At 37.6% G+C, this 19861-nt stretch overlaps 1 protein-coding gene across 11 annotated transcripts in view; it reads left to right on the top strand.

Annotated features, from left to right (window-relative positions):
* The window catches only part of trpm3 (transient receptor potential cation channel, subfamily M, member 3), a 179062-nt gene that overhangs the window by 90371 nt on the left and 68830 nt on the right, over nt 1-19861 (top strand). For all 11 annotated transcript variants that reach the window (XM_053228776.1, XM_053228779.1, XM_053228773.1 and 8 more), the window contains 4 exons: nt 15308-15387; nt 17442-17643; nt 17872-18085; nt 18807-18931. In XM_053228776.1, the coding sequence (XP_053084751.1) occupies nt 15308-15387; nt 17442-17643; nt 17872-18085; nt 18807-18931 (621 nt within the window). The remainder of the gene's footprint in view (nt 1-15307; nt 15388-17441; nt 17644-17871; nt 18086-18806; nt 18932-19861) is intronic.

The following is a 19861-nucleotide window of genomic DNA, read 5'->3' as shown; positions in this document are numbered from 1 at the left end:
ACAATAGTAATAATATAATATGATAATTTTAATAATAATTTTTCTATCCACAGTACAGATGCTATCAAAGGTTTTAATGAAGAATTTTTCTTTACTGGCTGGAATAAAATTCAGGTTATTATGGTTATTATTACAACATTATGTTAACTGAGGTCCAGAGAAAGGCCACTTGCTGTAGCTCTGTGACTTCAGCGTTGTGTCTTCAGTAGCTGGTTCATGTATCTTGTTAGCTTCCACTAGTGATGAATAGTGATATGTTTGTTGTTGGATAGAATAGGGACATCTAAAACAGAAGGCTTTTTATGTAACAGTGGTTCGAAGTTGACTAAGTTGAAGACTGCGAGGGCAGTTTCACTTAGAACTAGTGAAGACTTCATATGTGCTCGCTTCCTTGCCAAGTACCAAACGTTATCATCTTGCAGCTGTGACCCTGACCCCATGTAGGTAGCCTAGAAAAAGTCCCTGCCACCTCACACACATCCTCTGGCCATTCTCATCCACCGAAGTGACCCCGGTGGTAGTCACAGATATATCCACGGATACATACTTAACCTTCTGCTGTACTTTCTAACGTTGCAGAAAGCCTTTAGAATTAGGAATGGAGGCCATATATTAAATTCATCACGAGGGTTCCTAATACGTCCTCAAAGTGCACATCTCAGACAATGCACAGTACTTATAAATAGTGCATATTTCCTTCCTTAATTGAGGATGAGGATCACTCAAAATGCTCATCCTGCACCGTATTTAGTATAAGAAACACTCAAAGTATTGATTTTTTTCTACTGAGGATTACAATTGCTCCAATTTATGAATGAACAAAAAAAAGATCTAATTTCAGACAGCAAAAGTCTTTATTAATTTGGGATACAGAGAAATACAGACAGTGCATTTTTTTCCTTTCTTGTTGAACACTTGCTTTAATGAATGATGCTGATATTCTGACTTTAAAACCATAGTTTGATGCCCCTCTGTGATTTCATACATGGAGGTAAACAGATTTGAGCCAGAACCAAATCAGAGCGATACCTTGCGTGTCTTTCCAGTGCTGATGAATAATGTTGTACATTACGGTTCACCTGCAGGCCATTGCTACGCTGAAGTAATGTTGTTTCTGCTGAAAGATTAGGGTTTTGCTCCACAGTTGGAGGCTGAGAATGTTCCTGACTGCTTTCATCTTCTTTAATGCTTATCATTTATGAGAAATGCTGCAATAATCACAACACTGAGAAGCTTATATCACTCTCTCTCTCTCTCTCTCTCTCTGTCTGTGTGGTGTGTGTGTGTGTAGCACAGGCAAATAGAATTAGCCTCTCATATACGGGGCAAACTGACCCAGAGTTGTCTTGCCACATGTGATTCCCTCGTGGAGGCACTGTGCTGATGTTTGTGGGCAAAGGGGCTCCTGTTTATTCCACAGCTCGCTGATGATTGGATAATAGGAAACTAGATCTTGGTTTCAGACATGCAATTATGTCTTGTGTGCTTGTGTTTATTTACACTCTTGAGCTGAGCGGAATTAAAGAAAAGAGAAAAGTTCTAAAGCTGCACATCATACACAGAGTGAATCATTTGACAGGCGAGAAAAAAGAAGAACGCTTCCAAGCACAAACACTCACACCCATACTGAAGTGTAGATCAGGATTTTCATGGTTTCTTGTTTGAGCTGTGTGATATGATGTAACATTTGAGACTCAGAGAGAGGATCCATGGGTGTTAAATATTTAGGATTTTCTAACTACTCAACAAAGTCAGGCACACAACTCTGAATACACTGATAGCGAAAGGGTAAAAAAAAGACAATGTCATGGTATATGGACTGATTGGCAAGACTTCGCAAAATAATGCATGAGTTTATATATACCCAGAACTTGTAATGTTTTTTTTCTTTTCTTTTTGCTCTCTTTCATTATAACAACATGCGAAGAGGACAAATCTTCAATAATATCTCTTGGAATACAAAGAAATGTCACTTATTCAGTATATAATTATCGAGAACTCTTAAAGTGATGTAACACACACATCACAATAATGTTGCCTGGCCTTTTTCAAATCTTTAACTGTACAGTTTCAATGAGCCTGTGTCCACTGTAGCATCCGATTCCCATTCTTGGCTGACAGAAGAGGAAAATTCAGCATGTTGTGTGTTCTGAGATGCTTTTCTCCTCAACACGGCTGCAAAGAGTGGTTATTTTAGTTGCCTGTTAGCTTGACCCAGTCTAGCCACGTCTTCTCCTCTCATCTCTCTCACTGGCAACGCATTTATGCTCACAGAACTGCCACTCACTGGATGCTTTTTTTTTTTTTTTTTTTTTGGCTTTTCCACCATGCTGTGTAAACTCTCGAGACTGCTGTGTGTGAAAATCCCAGGAGATCAGCAGATTCTGAAACCAGGCATCTGGCACCAACAGCATGCACCAGTCAAAGTCACTGAAATCACATTTTTTTATCCCTGATATTCTGATATTTCATGTGAAAATAAACCTGTATGCATCTGTATGTTGTTATGCATTGTGCTGCTGCAACATGATTGTATGACTGGGTCATTGCGTGAACGTAAAACATTAAAAATACGTTCCAGTGAACATACAGATAACACTATTAAATCACTTGCTACATTATGAATACACTTGAACAAATACAGTCATATAGCTTCTGTAACTCGTCTATATCTCCTCTTCATTTTTTTTTCTGTTGTATTTCTTATTTTGCATACAGACCATGCCAAGTTCTGGTCATTATTTAATACCATGCTAATCCTTCTCTGCCTCTGGGGATTTGCTTTTTTTTTTTTTTCACTCGGGAATTGGCAGAATTTCAAATCAGCTTGAGTTTATCCTTGCATGCGTGAGAGGTAATTTTCCCAGGTAATTCTTTTCTGATTTGTCATGAATGGGAAATCGAATGCCGACCAAATTAGCATCCTGCTGCCGTGGGAGTAGGTGTGAAGATGACCATGAATGTATCTAAGTAACTGCTCTAACCTTATAAATGCTTTTAAATTTGGCTGAGTTCAAACAAGCACATTTTCCAATAAATACTGTATATATTTTAGGCAGGTTATGCATTCCATTTTTTTTTTGTTTTTTTAAGAAACATAGTTTGAGATAATGCAGGCAACTCACTCTAACCTCACAAGTGTAAATGTGAAGAAAATGAGCAGGATGTAGTGGATTTTGCTGGATTTCATATGAATAAGTCATAAGAAGAGGTATAAACGCTAACCCTGCCCCTAACCCTAACCTTCATGTATTTTCCTACAACTTAATTCATGCAAATTCTTTAAAATTTGCCAGTGTGTGAGACCGTACTGCTCAGCCTCAGCTCCGCTCCACACCACGTAATTGTTTTATTCCAGAAACAACCTTTTGCTTAAAGATTCATTAACAGCTGTTATCTTACCGTTCCTTATTACTGGGTTTTAATAGAAGAGTTGCTTCTGCTTTTAACAAAATTGCATCATCAAGACTAACCGTCCAGTTTGTTCATTAAAAAAACGACATTTGTTATCTCAAGATCACCAAAAAAAATATCTGAAGACATCCATTTGGACGTCTAAATTAATTAATTAAGAAAACTATGTTGTTTTTCTGTAATCGGTTTGGATTAGCTTTTGTTTTTTTCTTCTAAACTCATATTTATCACCTTTGTTGGTGACAGCTTTCCTCATACTTTTGAAAATCTGGGGTTTTTTTGTATCTGTGTGTGTGTGTGTGTGTGCGTGTATTTTTTCATAACCGAGTTGACCCATGTGCTAACTGTGTCCTTTTCATGAGTTGATTTAGCCGAGCACAGACACCATGGAAATGTATTTTTGCTAGCTAATTTGTGTCGTTATTTAGCAGTTACATGGTTACATGTCTTATGACGTAGTGCTTTTTGGATATACGCGATTGAGCCATGTACTTAAGCCAACAAGTGAATGAGCTAGGCTAGTTTAGCTAGGCTAACGCTAGTCTTTTAGCAGTTACGTCATCATGTGTCCTATGAATACATGATTTTCTATGTGTTTTTTTTAGGGGTATGAAATTAAACCACTAACTTGGCTAGTTTAGACACTAGTTAGTTGAAGTGCCGGCTAATGTTCGCTATTCAAGATAGCTAGCTCAACTGCATTACTAGCTACATGCTCAGGTGTATTATGAATCTAGCAACATATATACAGTATACATCATATATACAGTATATTCTATACAAGTCATGTACAAATAAGTAACAATCAGAAGTAAAGCTGTGAAGTAAAAAGATGTGCTGATATTGGAAAATAAAAACTTCAAGGTAGTAACATATACATATATACATACAAAATACATATAATGTAAAACAGAGCATACATGAATAGAAATTGAAAGTTGAAAATATTAGAAAACCCATCTCTGAAGTAATGTGTTCCTGATTTCATTTCACATAGCGATGCTGCTGTAGCTACACACTATAAATATTCATGGTTATAAATATTCATGTCATGTCAGGGAACATGGATGAGGGCTGTGTTTATACCCATGATACAGTTCACAAACAGGAAAAACCTCTTATAGAATGTGTATATGGTCACAGGTGCTTGCACATTCACACACACACACACACGAATCTGTTAAGCTGCAGTGCGACACAATGGGAGAAATTCAGGAGAAGTGTGTGTGTGTGTGTGTTTAATCAGACACACATGCACATGCATGTTTGTGTATTTCGATTTCATGTTACATGTGTCATTAACTATAAAGTTTAATATGTAAATATTATATATCATACTCAGCACATAGCGAGCACACAGATGGTGTGTGAATGAGTTTGCAGTGTATGTGTGTGTGTGTGTGTGTGTGTGTATTGCGCAAATGTGTGCACTACAATCCTCACAATCATGTCCAGCATGCAAATTACACTAATGGCAGTAAATGAGCTTCTTGGAGATGATGCGTTTGACCACGGCGTCGCCCCCATGTTTAACGAAAGCTTTCCGGAGACTAAATGGAACAGAAAATCGTCTTTTAAACCGGACATAAAATATCCTTAAGGTGAATGTAGGCGTTCATGCCGAAGTCTTTCCTGATGTGCATTTGAAGCGAAGCCCATTAGCCAGGCACAGGTGTGTGTGATGAAGATGGTGGAGGCTTCATTTTAAGGTTTATAACAAGCAAGCTGACGTGGAAATGGACTGTGTAATTTTGGCCTGGGCGCGAAAAAGCACCAAATGCTGAAATGTCTTTCTCACTCTCACATACTTCAGCATGAAGTGATAGCTGGTTGATTTCAGTCTTATTTTTATACACCTTTTTTTTTTTTTTTTTTTTTTTTTTTTAAACAATAGACACTTTCACAAAAGCAGCTTTACAGAAATCCAGCTATAGATTTATAATAGTCTTTATGATAACAGCAGCAGTTCTTATAAGATACAAATCGACCTTCTTGAAAAGCTTCATCTTAAATCATATTATTCAGTCAGTGCAGTAGTTACATGAGTGACGAATGTACTGTAAATCTCGACCTGCTCTTGAGAGTTTAAAGGTTTAATACAGTATACGACTACTGAAAGCTACAAATTTTTGATGCTATTCAAAAATACATATTTTTTGGACGCCTTATCGTGTGAAGATCGCAACCATGCCACAGATATCAACAAGCCAAGACAGCAAAATCATCCATTCTCTCTGGGTTTGAGAGATGGCATACTATTTCCTACCTGTCAATCACAGCGACTCTAGCCAATCACAGGCGTCTGTTAGCTCATGTATGCGGAAGAGGGCAGACAGCGCTTTTATTCTGAGCGTGTTATGTGATGAGTATGAGCAGCAGCTCGGAAAAAAAGGTTCCTGTGTCTCAGAAGAAGCATGTGATAGTATTTACATGTTAGAGCTGGCTGGTGGGTGGGAGCAATATGTATCTCCATGTTTCCAATCATCTAGATATATATTATTCTAGATGATGGCTGTGTATACATCACAGGATCTGATTAGAAGCTACTCTGGTAGCTTTCCATTAACTTGACTGAATCATGACATTGAGGAAATCACACTTAGCTAGCACTTAGCTAAAACATTTCCACATTGTATTAGTGCAATATTTTTATATAGTTTCTCAAAGTTGAGGTTTCAACGTACGTTATTGCCAGAAAAATAACATACAAATTTTTTTGGCTTTCAGCCAGAATTCAGCCACAATGACATGTATCGTTACTCGTCTCAATCCTGTTTGAGAAACATCGTTTGTTCATTTTCGAGCAAAACTAAATCTCGAAGTGGTGTCAGAGTGTAAAACGGTTTTCTCTTTTAAAGGCTTTCAAGTGGGCTGCGGTTCATGGCTGCTCTCTGATGGCGTCAAAGGGCTCGACCTCCAACATTCCTGCGAAAACAGTGTTTAACTAATCAGCATGTGTTTTAATTAGCAGGCGGAAAGAACGACTCTAATCTGCTTTAAATGAAGGAATGCCAGCACTCTGAGCTCAAAACCATGGAGCTGGCTGCATGCAGCTGGGTTAATAATAGAGAGAGAGAGAGAGAGAGAGAGAGAGAGAGAATCGTGTCAGAAAGTATGAATCCATCTGTTGGGTGGAGAGATGCAGCGTGTGAGAAAGTCAGAGGGAAAAGTGTGAGCAATGAGAGATTTTTATACACACATGGACAACAGCATGAAAAACATTTATATTTATTATTGACTTGAATATTGTTGGTTGCTTTATCACATTAATGATGGAAAAAGATGTGATGTGATTTATTAATTTTGTTTTCATTTCAAAAACCTGAAATTCTAGCAGGGGTGTGTAAATTTTTATATATATATATATATATATATATATATATATATATATATATATATATATATATATATATATATATATATACTTTTTGTTTTTCATTTTTTAAAAATATTTTTATTTTTGTTGTTTTTTTAATAATAAATTAAATTTACATTTTTTAAAAATGTTTTCCGATCCACTGACTTGCTAAACATGGTTTTGCAAGTTTTGAAATATTTTTTCAGTCTTTTTTTTTTTATCTTCATGTTTAATCTACAGGAATTTACTGTTATATATTTGTTTTAGATTTTTTATTTATGTTTTTTTTTTATATTTGTTGTTTTTTTTAATAATAAATTCAATTAACATTTTTTTTTATGATTTTCGATCCACTGATTGGTGACGGTACCTAAACATAGTTTTGCCAGTTTTTAAATATTTTCATGAGTCTTTTTTTTTTTTAAACATTTTTAAAAAACATCTTCATGTTTAATCTACACCTATTTTTGACTTTTAATTTGCATCAAGGAGATATTAGAGGCCTCCCAGTACAACGTTTTCATCCTCCCACATGTAAAATGGTTCAGAACTGCTACTAGAAGGTGGCGGGGTTCATGCGTAGGAGAGATATTGAAAGAAAGAGAGATGTGGAGAGAGAAAGAGAAACGCTATCAAGGAAATATCTTAAATATAGCTGAATTTATCTAACATTCCTCATTATGAGGTTATGAATAATATATGATTATTAAACCAGTTTGAAGCTAAATATAGTCTTGGTCTGTTGACGGATAATTATGTTTCTTTAAAAAAAATAATAATAAATGCTTGAAATAAGCAAAATTGTCAAAAGATCATTTCAGACTTTTAGTAAAAATGAGAATAAAAATAAAAGTGAGAAAGAAAGACTGCTTAAGAAAGAGAGATATAGAAATGTTAAAGAGAAGGAGGGATGGAGAGAACGTGCCAGGAAGACCGAGCAATTGAGAAAGAGACAGTGGCGTTATCTGAGAAAGAGCGAGCGTGGGATGGAGGGAAAGACGGATGGAGAGAGGGAGATAACAGGATGCTGTCCATCACTGTAGCGCAATAACACCATGCTGTTTGCAGCTCCAGCTAAACTGCGCTAATGCTGGCGGAGTGAGAAAATAAATCGATTAATGTGATTGGTATCGGGCCGCGGGACATTAAACCAGCAACGCCGCTGAACTGCTCATATCGACAGGTCCATTTTTCAGCTCTCCGCTGTCCTGCTGAGCTTTATATCAGCGCTTCTACAGGGCCGTGATTAGTCTGCTTGTTTCTCAAATGAGGATCGATCTTTCTCTGTGTTAAATCTGTATCTATGAATACCTGAGTTTAACTCTCTCTTCGTCGACTCGCCCCTCACCACTTCCACTTGATTAGATTCCTTTTTTTCGAATCGTTTATCAGATTGTTCAATGCATCCTCGCAGGCCTGACTGATCGAATCAGCATCAGGGTAGACTTCAGGACGGTTACAAAGCACTGGAACTGGAGACTCCTTCCATTCCATCCAAGACAACTTCAACATATCAACCATTACACACCTTTTTAATCTGTTTACATGGAACATCCACCATACAAGTCCCTGTATATGTTGTTACTATATATCTATCTATATCTATCTATATCTATATATGTGTGTATATACAGTGTATGTATATATATATATATATATATATATATATATAAACGTAGCAGCTAGATCTACCCTCAAGGCTGCTGTTAAAGAAAATTCAGCAGTATAACTGTGAAAATTCCCCTAAAACATATAGAAAATCTTTCTGTAATGTGTAAAAAGTTACCAAGAACTCTAATGACCATGTTATTAGCATGTCTCTTTTAACAAAAATATACAGCAAATTGGGTTCAAATTGGGTTTTACTGGGTTTCAGCGCGTCCGCTGTTTTTTTTTTGCTTTTTTTTCTAGCTTTCCCCTTTAGCGCTGCTCTCTCGACCATGTACCCACCAACACACACCATAATAAACTTCAGTTGATACTTCACTAACTGGGCTAATTAAGGAAGGAAATAAAAGCACAAGTAGAAACTCTGTGGCAGTCACTAAATAACTAAATAATTTTGCCGGTATAGAAAGTGCGCATTTTCCAATCGTTCCAGTTTTCCCAGATATCCCTGGTGCTTTTAGACAGCTCTGGGACACTTGGTTATACTGTAATATTAACTCTTTTGGGTTTACGCTGAAGTCAGGGTATGACACACCTTAGTTAATATATTATACGCATACCAACACATCTAATTTTGGATCAGTAAGGAAAAGGCAAAGCATTCCAGTGCAGCTTGCGTATTCCCCTGATTAACTATCAGTGATTCCTCAGATGATTGCCAGGTTTAGATGGTGTATTTGAACGGGGAAATCACCACGCTGTCCTGGACACAGGCCCGCACTGCAGTCCCACGTCTGTGTCTTACTGTAGAAAATAACCAGCACATATGGAAGATGAAGGAACCTTGGAATTCTAGCTACATTTCGTTTTCCACCACAGAGATGAACTTGATCCTGGGCTTGAGTTTACTGCCTGCGTCGCGTTTCACATGTTCTCTCTGTGTCTGTGGGTTTCCTCTGCCAGTTTGTACTACCAAGCCATCATCCTAGACAAGTTTCTGCAAGAAAATAACACAGCAGTAAAGGAGTTAGAAAATCTCAGTTGTTTAATTTAGTCAATGTAATCAAGCAATACAGTACTGTATATTTTAAAGGGAATGAAATTACACATCAGTGAAATTACCCTAACCCTTAACCCTTAACCCTAACCCCTAACCCTAACGCATAACCCTAACCCCTAACCCCAAGCCATAACCCTAACCCCTAACTCTAACCCCTAACCCCTAACCCATAACCCCTAACCCCTAACCCCTAACCCTAACCCATAACCCATAACCCTAACCCTTAACCCTTAACCCTAACCCATAACCCTAACGCATAACCCTAACCCTAACCCCTAACCCCAAGCCATAACCCTAACCCCTAACTCTAACCCCTAACCCATAACCCCTAACCCCTAACCCTAACCCATAACCCATAACCCCTAACCCCTAACCCCAACCAATAACCCTAACCCTTAACCCTTAACCCTAACCCATAACCCTAACGCATAACCCTAACCCTAACCCCAAGCCATAACCCTAACCCCTAACTCTAACCCCTAACCCATAACCCCTAACCCCTAACCCTAACCCTAACCCATAACCCCTAACCCCAAGCCATAACCCTAACCCCTAACTCTAACCCCTAACCCATAACCCATAACCCCTAACCCCTAACCCTAACCCTAACCCATAACCCATAACCCATAACCCATAACCCCTAACCCCAACCAATAACCCTAACCCCAACCCCAAACCCTAACCCATAACCACAACCCCTAAACCTAACCCCTAAATCTAACCCTAACCCTAACCCCAAACCCCAACCCCTAACCCCAACCCATAACCCTAACCCCTAAACCTAACCCATAACCCTAACCCATAACCCTAACCCTTAACCCCTAAACCTAACCCATAACCCTAACCCATAACCCTAACCCCTAAACCTAACCCATAACCCTAACCCTAACCCTAACCCATAATCCCTAACCCATAACCCTAACCCTAACCCATAACCCTAACCCATAACCCTAACCATAACCCTAACTTGCAGTGTGACTAGCTCAGCTGAGATTGGTCGTTTGGTTAACTAGCATATATTAACAGAAAAAAATCAGCATTGTGTCTCATCATCACTCCACACGTCCATATTCACTCATTTCAATCAAATTTAAAAAAAAAAAAAAAATTCAGCAGTCTCCTGAGAATTGGTGCATTTAAGTCTTGCATGCTATGTGATGCGATACGTGGAGCCAATCAGCATCAGTGGTCCTACTAGCCACGCCCCCCCACAGAGTAGCATTGGCGTTTGTTGGTGTAAATCTTCAGCAGGTACCAAAATCCAAACAGAAGGAATCTTTGAACAATAACAACAGTTCCAGTTTGGTTCCGAAGGTCATGCAGTGAAAAAAGAGCACAAAAATTATAGCTGACATTTTATGCCCACAGGTAGTGTGTGTGTGTGTGTGTTTGTGTGTGTGTGGGTGGGTGTTTAAGAAGTGCAGGATGGTGACCATTGTGCTGCCTTCATGTAACACTATTATAGCCCTCTGTTTATAGAATAATTTCAGGGTGAGTGTGTGAGGGGAGTGTAAAGTTCTCGGCTAGCGTCAATCTCTCACTCTGTGTGTGTGTGTGTGTGTGTGTGTGTGTGTGTGAGAGAGAGAGGGCGTAATCTGGTATTGCAATACAAACCCTTGTACTGCTGATTTATAGGAAAATATAATGAGAGTGTGCGTTTTTTGTTTTTTTGGAGTGTGTTTACATGTATTGAAGTTTTCATTTATGAGGACTGAAAAGACAAAATGTCCTCACGATAAGTCGCAAACAAAAAACACAGAGTTTTTAAAGCTTTGAACTTACAAAAAAAGCCAAAAAACAGAAAATATTTCCTTCTGGTTACTGAAATTAAGGTTAGATGTAGGTATAGCTGGATATATAGCGAAAATGAAAGGGCCTCATAAAGATAGAAAAGTGTGTGTGTGTGTGTGTGTGTGTGTGTGATGTCTACTGAAATTGTAAGACAGCTGAGCAAGAAACACACACACACATACACAGAGAGAGAGAGAGAGAGAGACTCTCAGTATATCGGCATCTACACCGAGAACACACACGGAGATGGACGCTTTCTTATACAGATCAAGAATTCATACAGGTAATTTTTTTTTTATTTAGTTCTTTCAAGAGTTATCAAAGATAAATACAAGACTTTACTCAGTTTATACTACAAATATATTACTTAAAATCAGTTTCAGCAGTTCCTCTATGCATTAACACAACTTTCTCTGTTAAGACTGAGCAAAATGTTGCATTTCAATGTCTTCAATGTTAAATCCAAAGAATACAGAGACATACTGATATATTTTCAGCTTGATTACTGGATCGTCATTATTATTATTATTATTATTATTATTATTATTATTATTGCAGTAGCTTTCAAAAGTTTACTTTTTAATGGAATTTTACATTTTTACACACCAGAAGAAAACGGATTCGGGTAATATTTATTGCAAAACCACAAAAAAATGTATATATATATATATATATATATATATATATATATATACAGTACTGTGCAAAAGTCTTAAGCACTCCTTTTTTTTAGTACAAACTTTGTTATAGATTTTTATTTTATGACTTCTACATTATTGATTCAGTACAAAAACTTTTTAGATTTCCTAACATTAGTTTTTCCAGCACAAAGTTAAATGTTAGAGAAAAATGTTTGTATTTCAGTAAAGAAAGCAGCAGATTCCATAAGAGACACTTTTCAGATAAAAAAAACATAATGAAGGCTGCTGGGTTTCGCTGCAGAAATAAGAAGCGAGTCGACAGTCAAAGTCTCCAGAAGAACTGTGGCTGCTTCTGCAAGATGCTCAGTAACACTTACAGCTCATTTCCTTATAAAACTGCACTAATTGTACCTGAGATACTATTTTTTTTAAAAAGCGAAAGATCGTCACACCAAATATTGACATTGTTTCATTTATTACTGTTTACTGCTCTTTATAGTAACTTGAGGAATCTTTGTAATTAAAATCTGAACATCACATTTCTTAATCATCTTTTTTTTTTACCTCAAAAGCTCACAAATTCACTTTTATCACACTGTTAAAGATCATTCCCTAATGACCATCGACACGATCTCGACTTCATCATTGCACGTTATTGTCTCTACTGCTTCTATTTGATTTAAGCCTGTGATTTAATCTGAGTTATTTAATAAAATTTATATTAGGGTTTGATATGAAAAGTTAGAAGTCGACTATTGGACCATACTGTCTAATCAACCCTCAACTATATAAACAAAATGAATTACTTTGTTAATAGTTATAGTATATAATTATATATTGCATCCATCTTGGACTAGTTTATTAGTTACTAATTAAGAGGACACTAGGTAGTGTTTATTACTAACACAAATCAAAGATAAAGGATATAGTAAATGAATTAGAACTAAGCAGCATTATAGTATTTGTTATATATAACAGTATATTTGAATGCTATGACGGTATTATAAATATATGGAGGGTTTTGTGTTATTGCTAGGGGAGGTGTCCTGATGAATATCGAGAGCTGTTCAAGATTATAATACTATAGTATGCAGCGTGGGTCGCTAATTGAGGACCACCATCCAGATGTTGAAGTTCAATCATATGGATGTATTTAGCTGAAGGCAGCTCATCAGGCCAGAGATTAGCTACGTTGTGACATTAGATAAGAAAAAAGAGTTATTTTTTAAATAGATTTTTCATTTTGTTTACCATCAGTGGTCTGATTCGTAATCTTGCGAACATGGCTCGTTTAGAAAAATACAAGAAACCAGAGTTTAAAGATGATGCGTTTATTCTCCCAGCTTCATGGAATCTATTCAGAGTCCATGGCGCTAGTGACAAGTAGTAACATTATAGATAAAGATTTTGTTTTTTCTTTTTTTAATCTTCAACTCTCCAGTTTCGGTTAGTCTGTGCTCATTGTAGCCTCAGATTCCTGTTCTTGGCTGACAAGAGTGGAACCTGATACGCTTTTCTGAAATTGTAGCCCAGCCGCCTCAAGGTTTGATGTGTTATACTTTCTGGGATGCTTTTCTGCTCACCGTGGTTGTAAAGAGTGATTATTTGAGTTACCATAGCCTTCCTGTCAGCTCAAACCAGTCTGGACATTCTCCTCTGACCTCTCTCATCAACAAAGTGTTTCCACCCATAGAACTGCCATTCGCTGGGCGTTTATTGTTTTTCACACCATTCTTCACAACTCTGGAGACTGTTGTGTGTGAAATTCCCAGGAGTTTCTGAAATACTAACACCAGCCCGTTGGGCACCAGCAACCATGCCACAGTCAAAGTGACTGAGATCTCATTTTTTTCCCATTCTGATGGTTGTTAGTATGTACAGTAACTGACGCTCTTCACCTGTATCTGCAAGATTTGATGCATTGCGCTTCTGCCACATGATTGGCTGTTTAGATAATTACATGAACATGAAACACTCTTTCTATACATGCAAGCATCTGAGCAATCTGGTACCTGTACACGCCAACACACTCATGATCCAATCCAAGCTTTGGACAACACGCTTGTGTCAAACCTGTCCGATTTCAGCCTGAAGGTTTTCCACATGAATTTATTTTTCCAAGTAATACATTTATACCTCTTGTGCAGTTCCTGAAACAGTCTGACACACACCTTTAACTCTAAAAATGGCTTCAATCTTCAATCAGTCTTGAAGCCCAATCGTTTTCTTCCTCAGGATATAGTCTGGTATCAACACCCAACATGTGAAGGCTGAAATGTATGTTTATTTGGAGGTTAATTGCGAATTTATTTGGGTATTATTTTTAGATTGAGTAACTTAGCAAATTTATGTAGAAACAGTGCTCTGATGGTTTAAACATGCAGCTTGCGTGACGCTAACGTCGAGGCTATAAGTCGAGGCTTCCCTTACTTGTTAGCTAAATTATCCTGTTCGATTCAATACAAAACTGAAAGAACAAGCATCAAATATTGCAGCTTATGGACTGTGTTTTGCAGAAAATTGTGTTTAGCCATATAATTTCTTTAAGAAATGTGCAGCTTTATTGTTTTATCTTGGTAACTCACTCAGCCTGTCATGAGTTCTGTTGCTGCTTAGTACCAGAGACAGGAAAATCTATTTCAATTTATACTTTCTATTTACGGCTCGATAACCTTCCCTTTCTCTAGATCTATCTTAAAGTGGGGTCCTTTTTTCCTTCCTTTTTGTTTTCCTTTGTTTTTTTGGGGTTTTTTTCTCGCTTCTCAGACGAAAGCCAGCATTCCTGTTGTGTTAACACATCTCCCTGTCACAGCACATGAACGCTGCCTCTGCTTCTCCCACCAACTCTGTCACAAACCATCTCGTTCACTTCAGGACCTACTTTGTGTGTGTTCACGGTGGCGTGAATGCGGGTCGCCGGTGATCTGCTGATTCATCGCACCAGGGTTTCCCTGTACAAGCTAACCCAGAGGCCAGGTTTTTATAAGTCCTGGGGTTTACCGTGGGAAGGTTGGGGTCAGGGTGAGTGACCTGAACACTGACTTGTTCAAACATTGTGCTCATTTTGGGTTTTCCAAGGTGTTTTTTTTTTTTTTTTTAAATTCAAAGTACACCGGTCTTGTTGGTTTTCAGTGTTCACAACTTTGGATTCTTTGTGCTTTTGGGTTTTTTTTTGAGATGTTAGGGTTTGTTTGGTGTTCACCACTCAAGTTCCTTTGGGAGTGTGTTTGGTTTTGTGATAATTCTAGGACCATTTTTTTGGATTTTTTAGGTAAAGCAAGTTTTTGGCCTCTTAAATGCGTTAAATGTTTAAGTGTTACAGGTTGCAATGATTGACTTTTTGGTGTAGGAAAGGAAGCTGAGTATGAGTTTTATTACCCAGAGGTCTTTTGCTTTGTATGCTTGGAGCCCAAACTCTTTTCTGTGTCTCCTCAGGCTCAGAAATCGTGGATCGAGCGAGCCTTCAGCAAGAGAGAATGTGTGCACATCATCGTCAGTGCCAAAGACCCCCACAGGTGAGAATCCTTATATTACATCCTTAGACTTGACTAGAGAGTTGAATTACAACAAATACAATGCCATTTATTTTAATAGAAGAGAGAAATATCTGGGAGTAAAAATAATAATAACAAACATGGCTTGATTTAAAGAAGATGAGAGTTGGAGATGGAAAGGGATAGATGATGACCTGCCTTCTCAGATTAACTGTATTTCCAGACCAGTGGTGGAAAAAAGCATCCTTTAAGAGCCTGACCTTCATGTACACCAGGATACCAAAGTCTGAATCCACTACCGTGAGATTAGTGTAGAAAATGTCAAAAATTTCTCCATGTGAAGGATTTTCCTAGTCTTCCATACATATAACTTCGAAACAAAGAGCTTTTGAGAAGTCCTTGTGAAATTGAAGTATCTTAAATATCCTGTTCATACATTATTTGATGTCATGTAGTATATTTCATCCAACAAATGGATGTTCCAAACACATGGTGTAAATGGTTGTGTTTCTCAATTATTTGTTCAGGGTTGTTCTTGTGTACTCGCTTGTTATTTTCCACTTTAGATCAATTCTTATACTGGAGAATGGTTCTATTTTTTTAAAATAAAAAAATGGTAATATTTTTGCAGAAGAGTTCTCAGTACCACCCTAATATCACGCTAGCTTTGGTAACTTGCCGACAAATGATAAATTTCAAAGCCACATAATTCATATCGACATAGCAGTGGTGAAGCAGGTGACCCATAGTTGATAGTTTTCAATTTGTTTATTTTTAAAAAAGTGTATGATGTATTTCTGTGAGACTGAATATGGTTCATATTTTTGGCTGAATATCTGCTCTTGGCTCATCTTGCCAGGAGACTGTGGTTTGCGAAGTTACATAGTGAGCAATAGCCTCCAAAAGACACAAAACTTCTTGCAAATCTTTATGAAAACAAGCGTGCACTGCTGTCGTACCCTTGTGAGTTTGTTCTTGGCAAGAACATTCTTTCCAGGAAGTCTTGTGTACTCTTGTGAGGAACAGCTAGTTAGTATTGTTTTCTTTGTATTGTTTTATCATCCCTACGGTGTTGAATCAGAAAGAGCAAATGTATTTTTAATCTAATTTTGAGTCTTTTTATATATATATATATATATATATATATATATATATATATATATATATATATATATATATATATACAGTGTATATATAGCTGTGATATTGATGTTAGAGAGAAACCCCTGATGTCTCAATATTAAAGTCTCTCCAGTCGACTGCAGTTAATCCTAATTAAGGCCTTGAACAGACTTTAGCGTGATATTAAATTTGAAAACATCATAATACAAAGGTTGCAAAGTGTACTCACTTTTAAAACTCTCTGCAATAATAATAACTCTATGTCTGCTTTATGGGGAAAAAAATGGTAAGCTAATATGACGAGGAGTACAGACAGGTCAGATGGAGCTTTTTAATAGGCAAAAAGAATGAGCACTGACAAAGAAGTAAGCGAGGCACACTGGCGTAGCGGGTAGTCTTGCCGGTTCGATCCTGAGCTCGGGTTACTGTCTGTGTGGAGTTTTGTGTGTTCTCTCCATGGGTCTTAGGTCTCCAAAAATGTGCCGGTAGGTGGATCGGCTAAGAAAAATTCCCCCAGTTGTGAATGTTTGTGTCAATACAATGAGGGTAGGCTCTGGATCCACCACAACCCTAACCAGGATAAAGCACTTTCTGAAAAGGAATGAAAAGAAACAAGAGAACATTTGCCACTGTCATAAATTATTCACGGACAATGATTCTGAAATAAACGATGAAGAATAAAATGTTTAACAAAATTTGAAAACTTAAAGATGTAAGAGTTGTGGCTTTTTCTCTGATCCTTTATGGCAAGATTTAGATCAAAAACTTTAGATCACATTATATGATATTTCATAAAGACCAAAATGTCTGCTAACAAGAATTTATCAGTGATTAAAAATGTATACACACCTGAAAAATCACACAAATAAACCGAAAAACCCTCGGGTCTTTTACACATATAGCATAGAGTACAGTATTGGGTTCATTTTTGATTTTATTTTGTTTCTGGCCAGGTGCTGTTGTGGCCGTCTCATTGGCCAGCACGTGGGTCTGCCCCCCAGCATTTCGTCCAATCAGAATGACAGATCGGAGCGCGTGCTGAAGAGTGACAGCCTGTCTGAAAAATGGTCCATCAGCAAACACACACAGCTGAGTCCCACTGACGCATTCGGCACAATCGAGTTCCAGGGAGGAGGCCACTCCAACAAAGCCATGGTACCTGAACACATTACACACACACACACACTCAGTAAGAGCAGAAGGTAAGGACCTGATCTAGTACTGATCAACCTCTTAACAATATTTTATCAAGTCATCAACACTGAAAAAAGTTCAGAAGCAGAACCCAGAAGACGAAACTATATAAAGTGTGTATAATATAATATGTAGTTGAAATGACCCATGAATAAAGTTAGATTTTGTTTGTGCTTTGTGATTGGTCAGTACGTGCGCGTGTCGTATGACACCAAAGCCGACCTGCTGCTGCACCTCATGACTAAAGAGTGGCAGCTAGAGCTTCCCAAACTGCTCATCTCTGTGCACGGCGGCTTGCAGAACTTCGAGCTGCAGCCCAAACTCAAGCAGGTGTTCGGCAAGGGCCTGATCAAAGCCGCCATGACCACCGGAGCCTGGATCTTCACCGGCGGAGTCAACACTGGTGCGTTCACTACTTCCACTTCACTGCGTTAACCGTGAATGCAGATGACTTCTTTTGAAACCTCTAATGTTTTCATACCGGATTTCTCCTGGGGAAAATTTCAAACACATCCTATACTTAAAGTATGTCCACCGTTATTAAGATGTTGAGAGACGTGAGCTGAGGGATTGCCAAACAGCTCTGAGTGAAATTTAATTATCATTAATAACACCTGAGAGGTGGAGGAGGCTGAATGTCATTTAGGAAATATTTAATTTAGGCTTTTTAGAGAATTGCTGTTGCTTGTTATCAAGAACAGACCGAGGGACAGATAGATTAAGCTCGTTGCACCTGTTTTTATGTGTCATCAGGGTGCATTTTGCATGAAAATCCAAGATAGGACCAAAAGTCCAGGGGTGGAGCTGGATTTGATCCAACTTCTCCTATAAGCTTAACCCTAACCCTTAACTTCCTAACCCATGAAACACTGTTAACACACTTATCCAGCCTGAAATATTTTGGCTTTTGACTTTTGGCTTGACTCTTCACAGGTAGGCGGAGCTGAATCAGGTCCGACTCTACCTCATGGGCTTTTTGTTATCCAGCAAGGGATATTTGGAAAAGCCTGTAGTCACAGTTAAAAACAGTCCAATTTTGTGACAGTAAAAAATGTGTACACCAAAGAATGTTGATTTATAATTTTATGTATAATAGATAGTCTATTCCTGCTTTTAACCTGCAGGGGTTATCAGACATGTTGGTGATGCTCTGAAAGACCACGCCTCCAAATCCCGGGGCAAAATCTGCACCATCGGCATTGCCCCCTGGGGCATAGTGGAAAACCAGGAGGACCTCGTAGGCAAAGACGTATGTAATCATGCAAAAAATTCTATACTATAAATACTGACATGTCTTTTTTAATTTTTAATTATGCTACATCATATTATTTTGGGGCTTTTGTTTGGCAATTGTGTCCAAACACTATTGAAAACCCTGTTTCAGACCCTTCTACTATAGAAAGATCTGCCAACCTCAGACGTTTGAACTACATGCAGATGATTTGCATAATTCTGAATTGGGAGCCCAGAAGACTGACTTAAGCATGTGCATAACCCGACTCTGAATATGTGTAACTTTCCCAACATAAATATTGACACAGCGTTTGGACTTTAGTTGCCAACTCTGAATATGGCCCATACTATAGTGGGTATAGCATAGTGTTACTGCTTTGTAGCTCTGATTTTAAATTTGTAAAAGAAATAATAATAATAATAATAATAATAATAATAATAATAATAATAATATACTTAAGACATTCATGTATTCTCTACATTAGGAATGACAAAAATGTGTTGAATAATTTACACAAACTGCTATGAGCTATCTTAGTCACACAGGCTCAGATAAGAAACACACTTATGTGTTATTTATGACTGCCCATTTCTACTAACTCTCTTCATATCTCATTCTCTCACTCCCTCGAAGTTCAGATTCTTTTCCTGAGGTCGGCTGGTCATGCTTTTAAAAAGAGAAACTGAAGAAAAAGAGACAGCAAAAATTACCATAAAATATTTTTGTCCTCCCTTTTCTTTCTCTCTGCCAGTGGTCTCTCTGAAGTCATAAACAGGAAAAGACCTATAGTTTTGACCTATAATTTTAATATACACAGAGATATCAGAACAATAAGCATTTAATAAATCCTGGCATTGTAGACAAACATGCATGATATTACGTTATCATATTATATTATTATATTATTGTGTGTTTAAGGCTCTTCTTTAGCATTAATTATACTGT

This window comes from Pangasianodon hypophthalmus, chromosome 24 (assembly GCF_027358585.1).
Source record: "Pangasianodon hypophthalmus isolate fPanHyp1 chromosome 24, fPanHyp1.pri, whole genome shotgun sequence".
In the NCBI taxonomy this organism is placed as follows: Eukaryota; Metazoa; Chordata; class Actinopteri; order Siluriformes; family Pangasiidae; genus Pangasianodon; species Pangasianodon hypophthalmus.
This window is presented reverse-complemented; position numbering and strand designations above follow the sequence as displayed.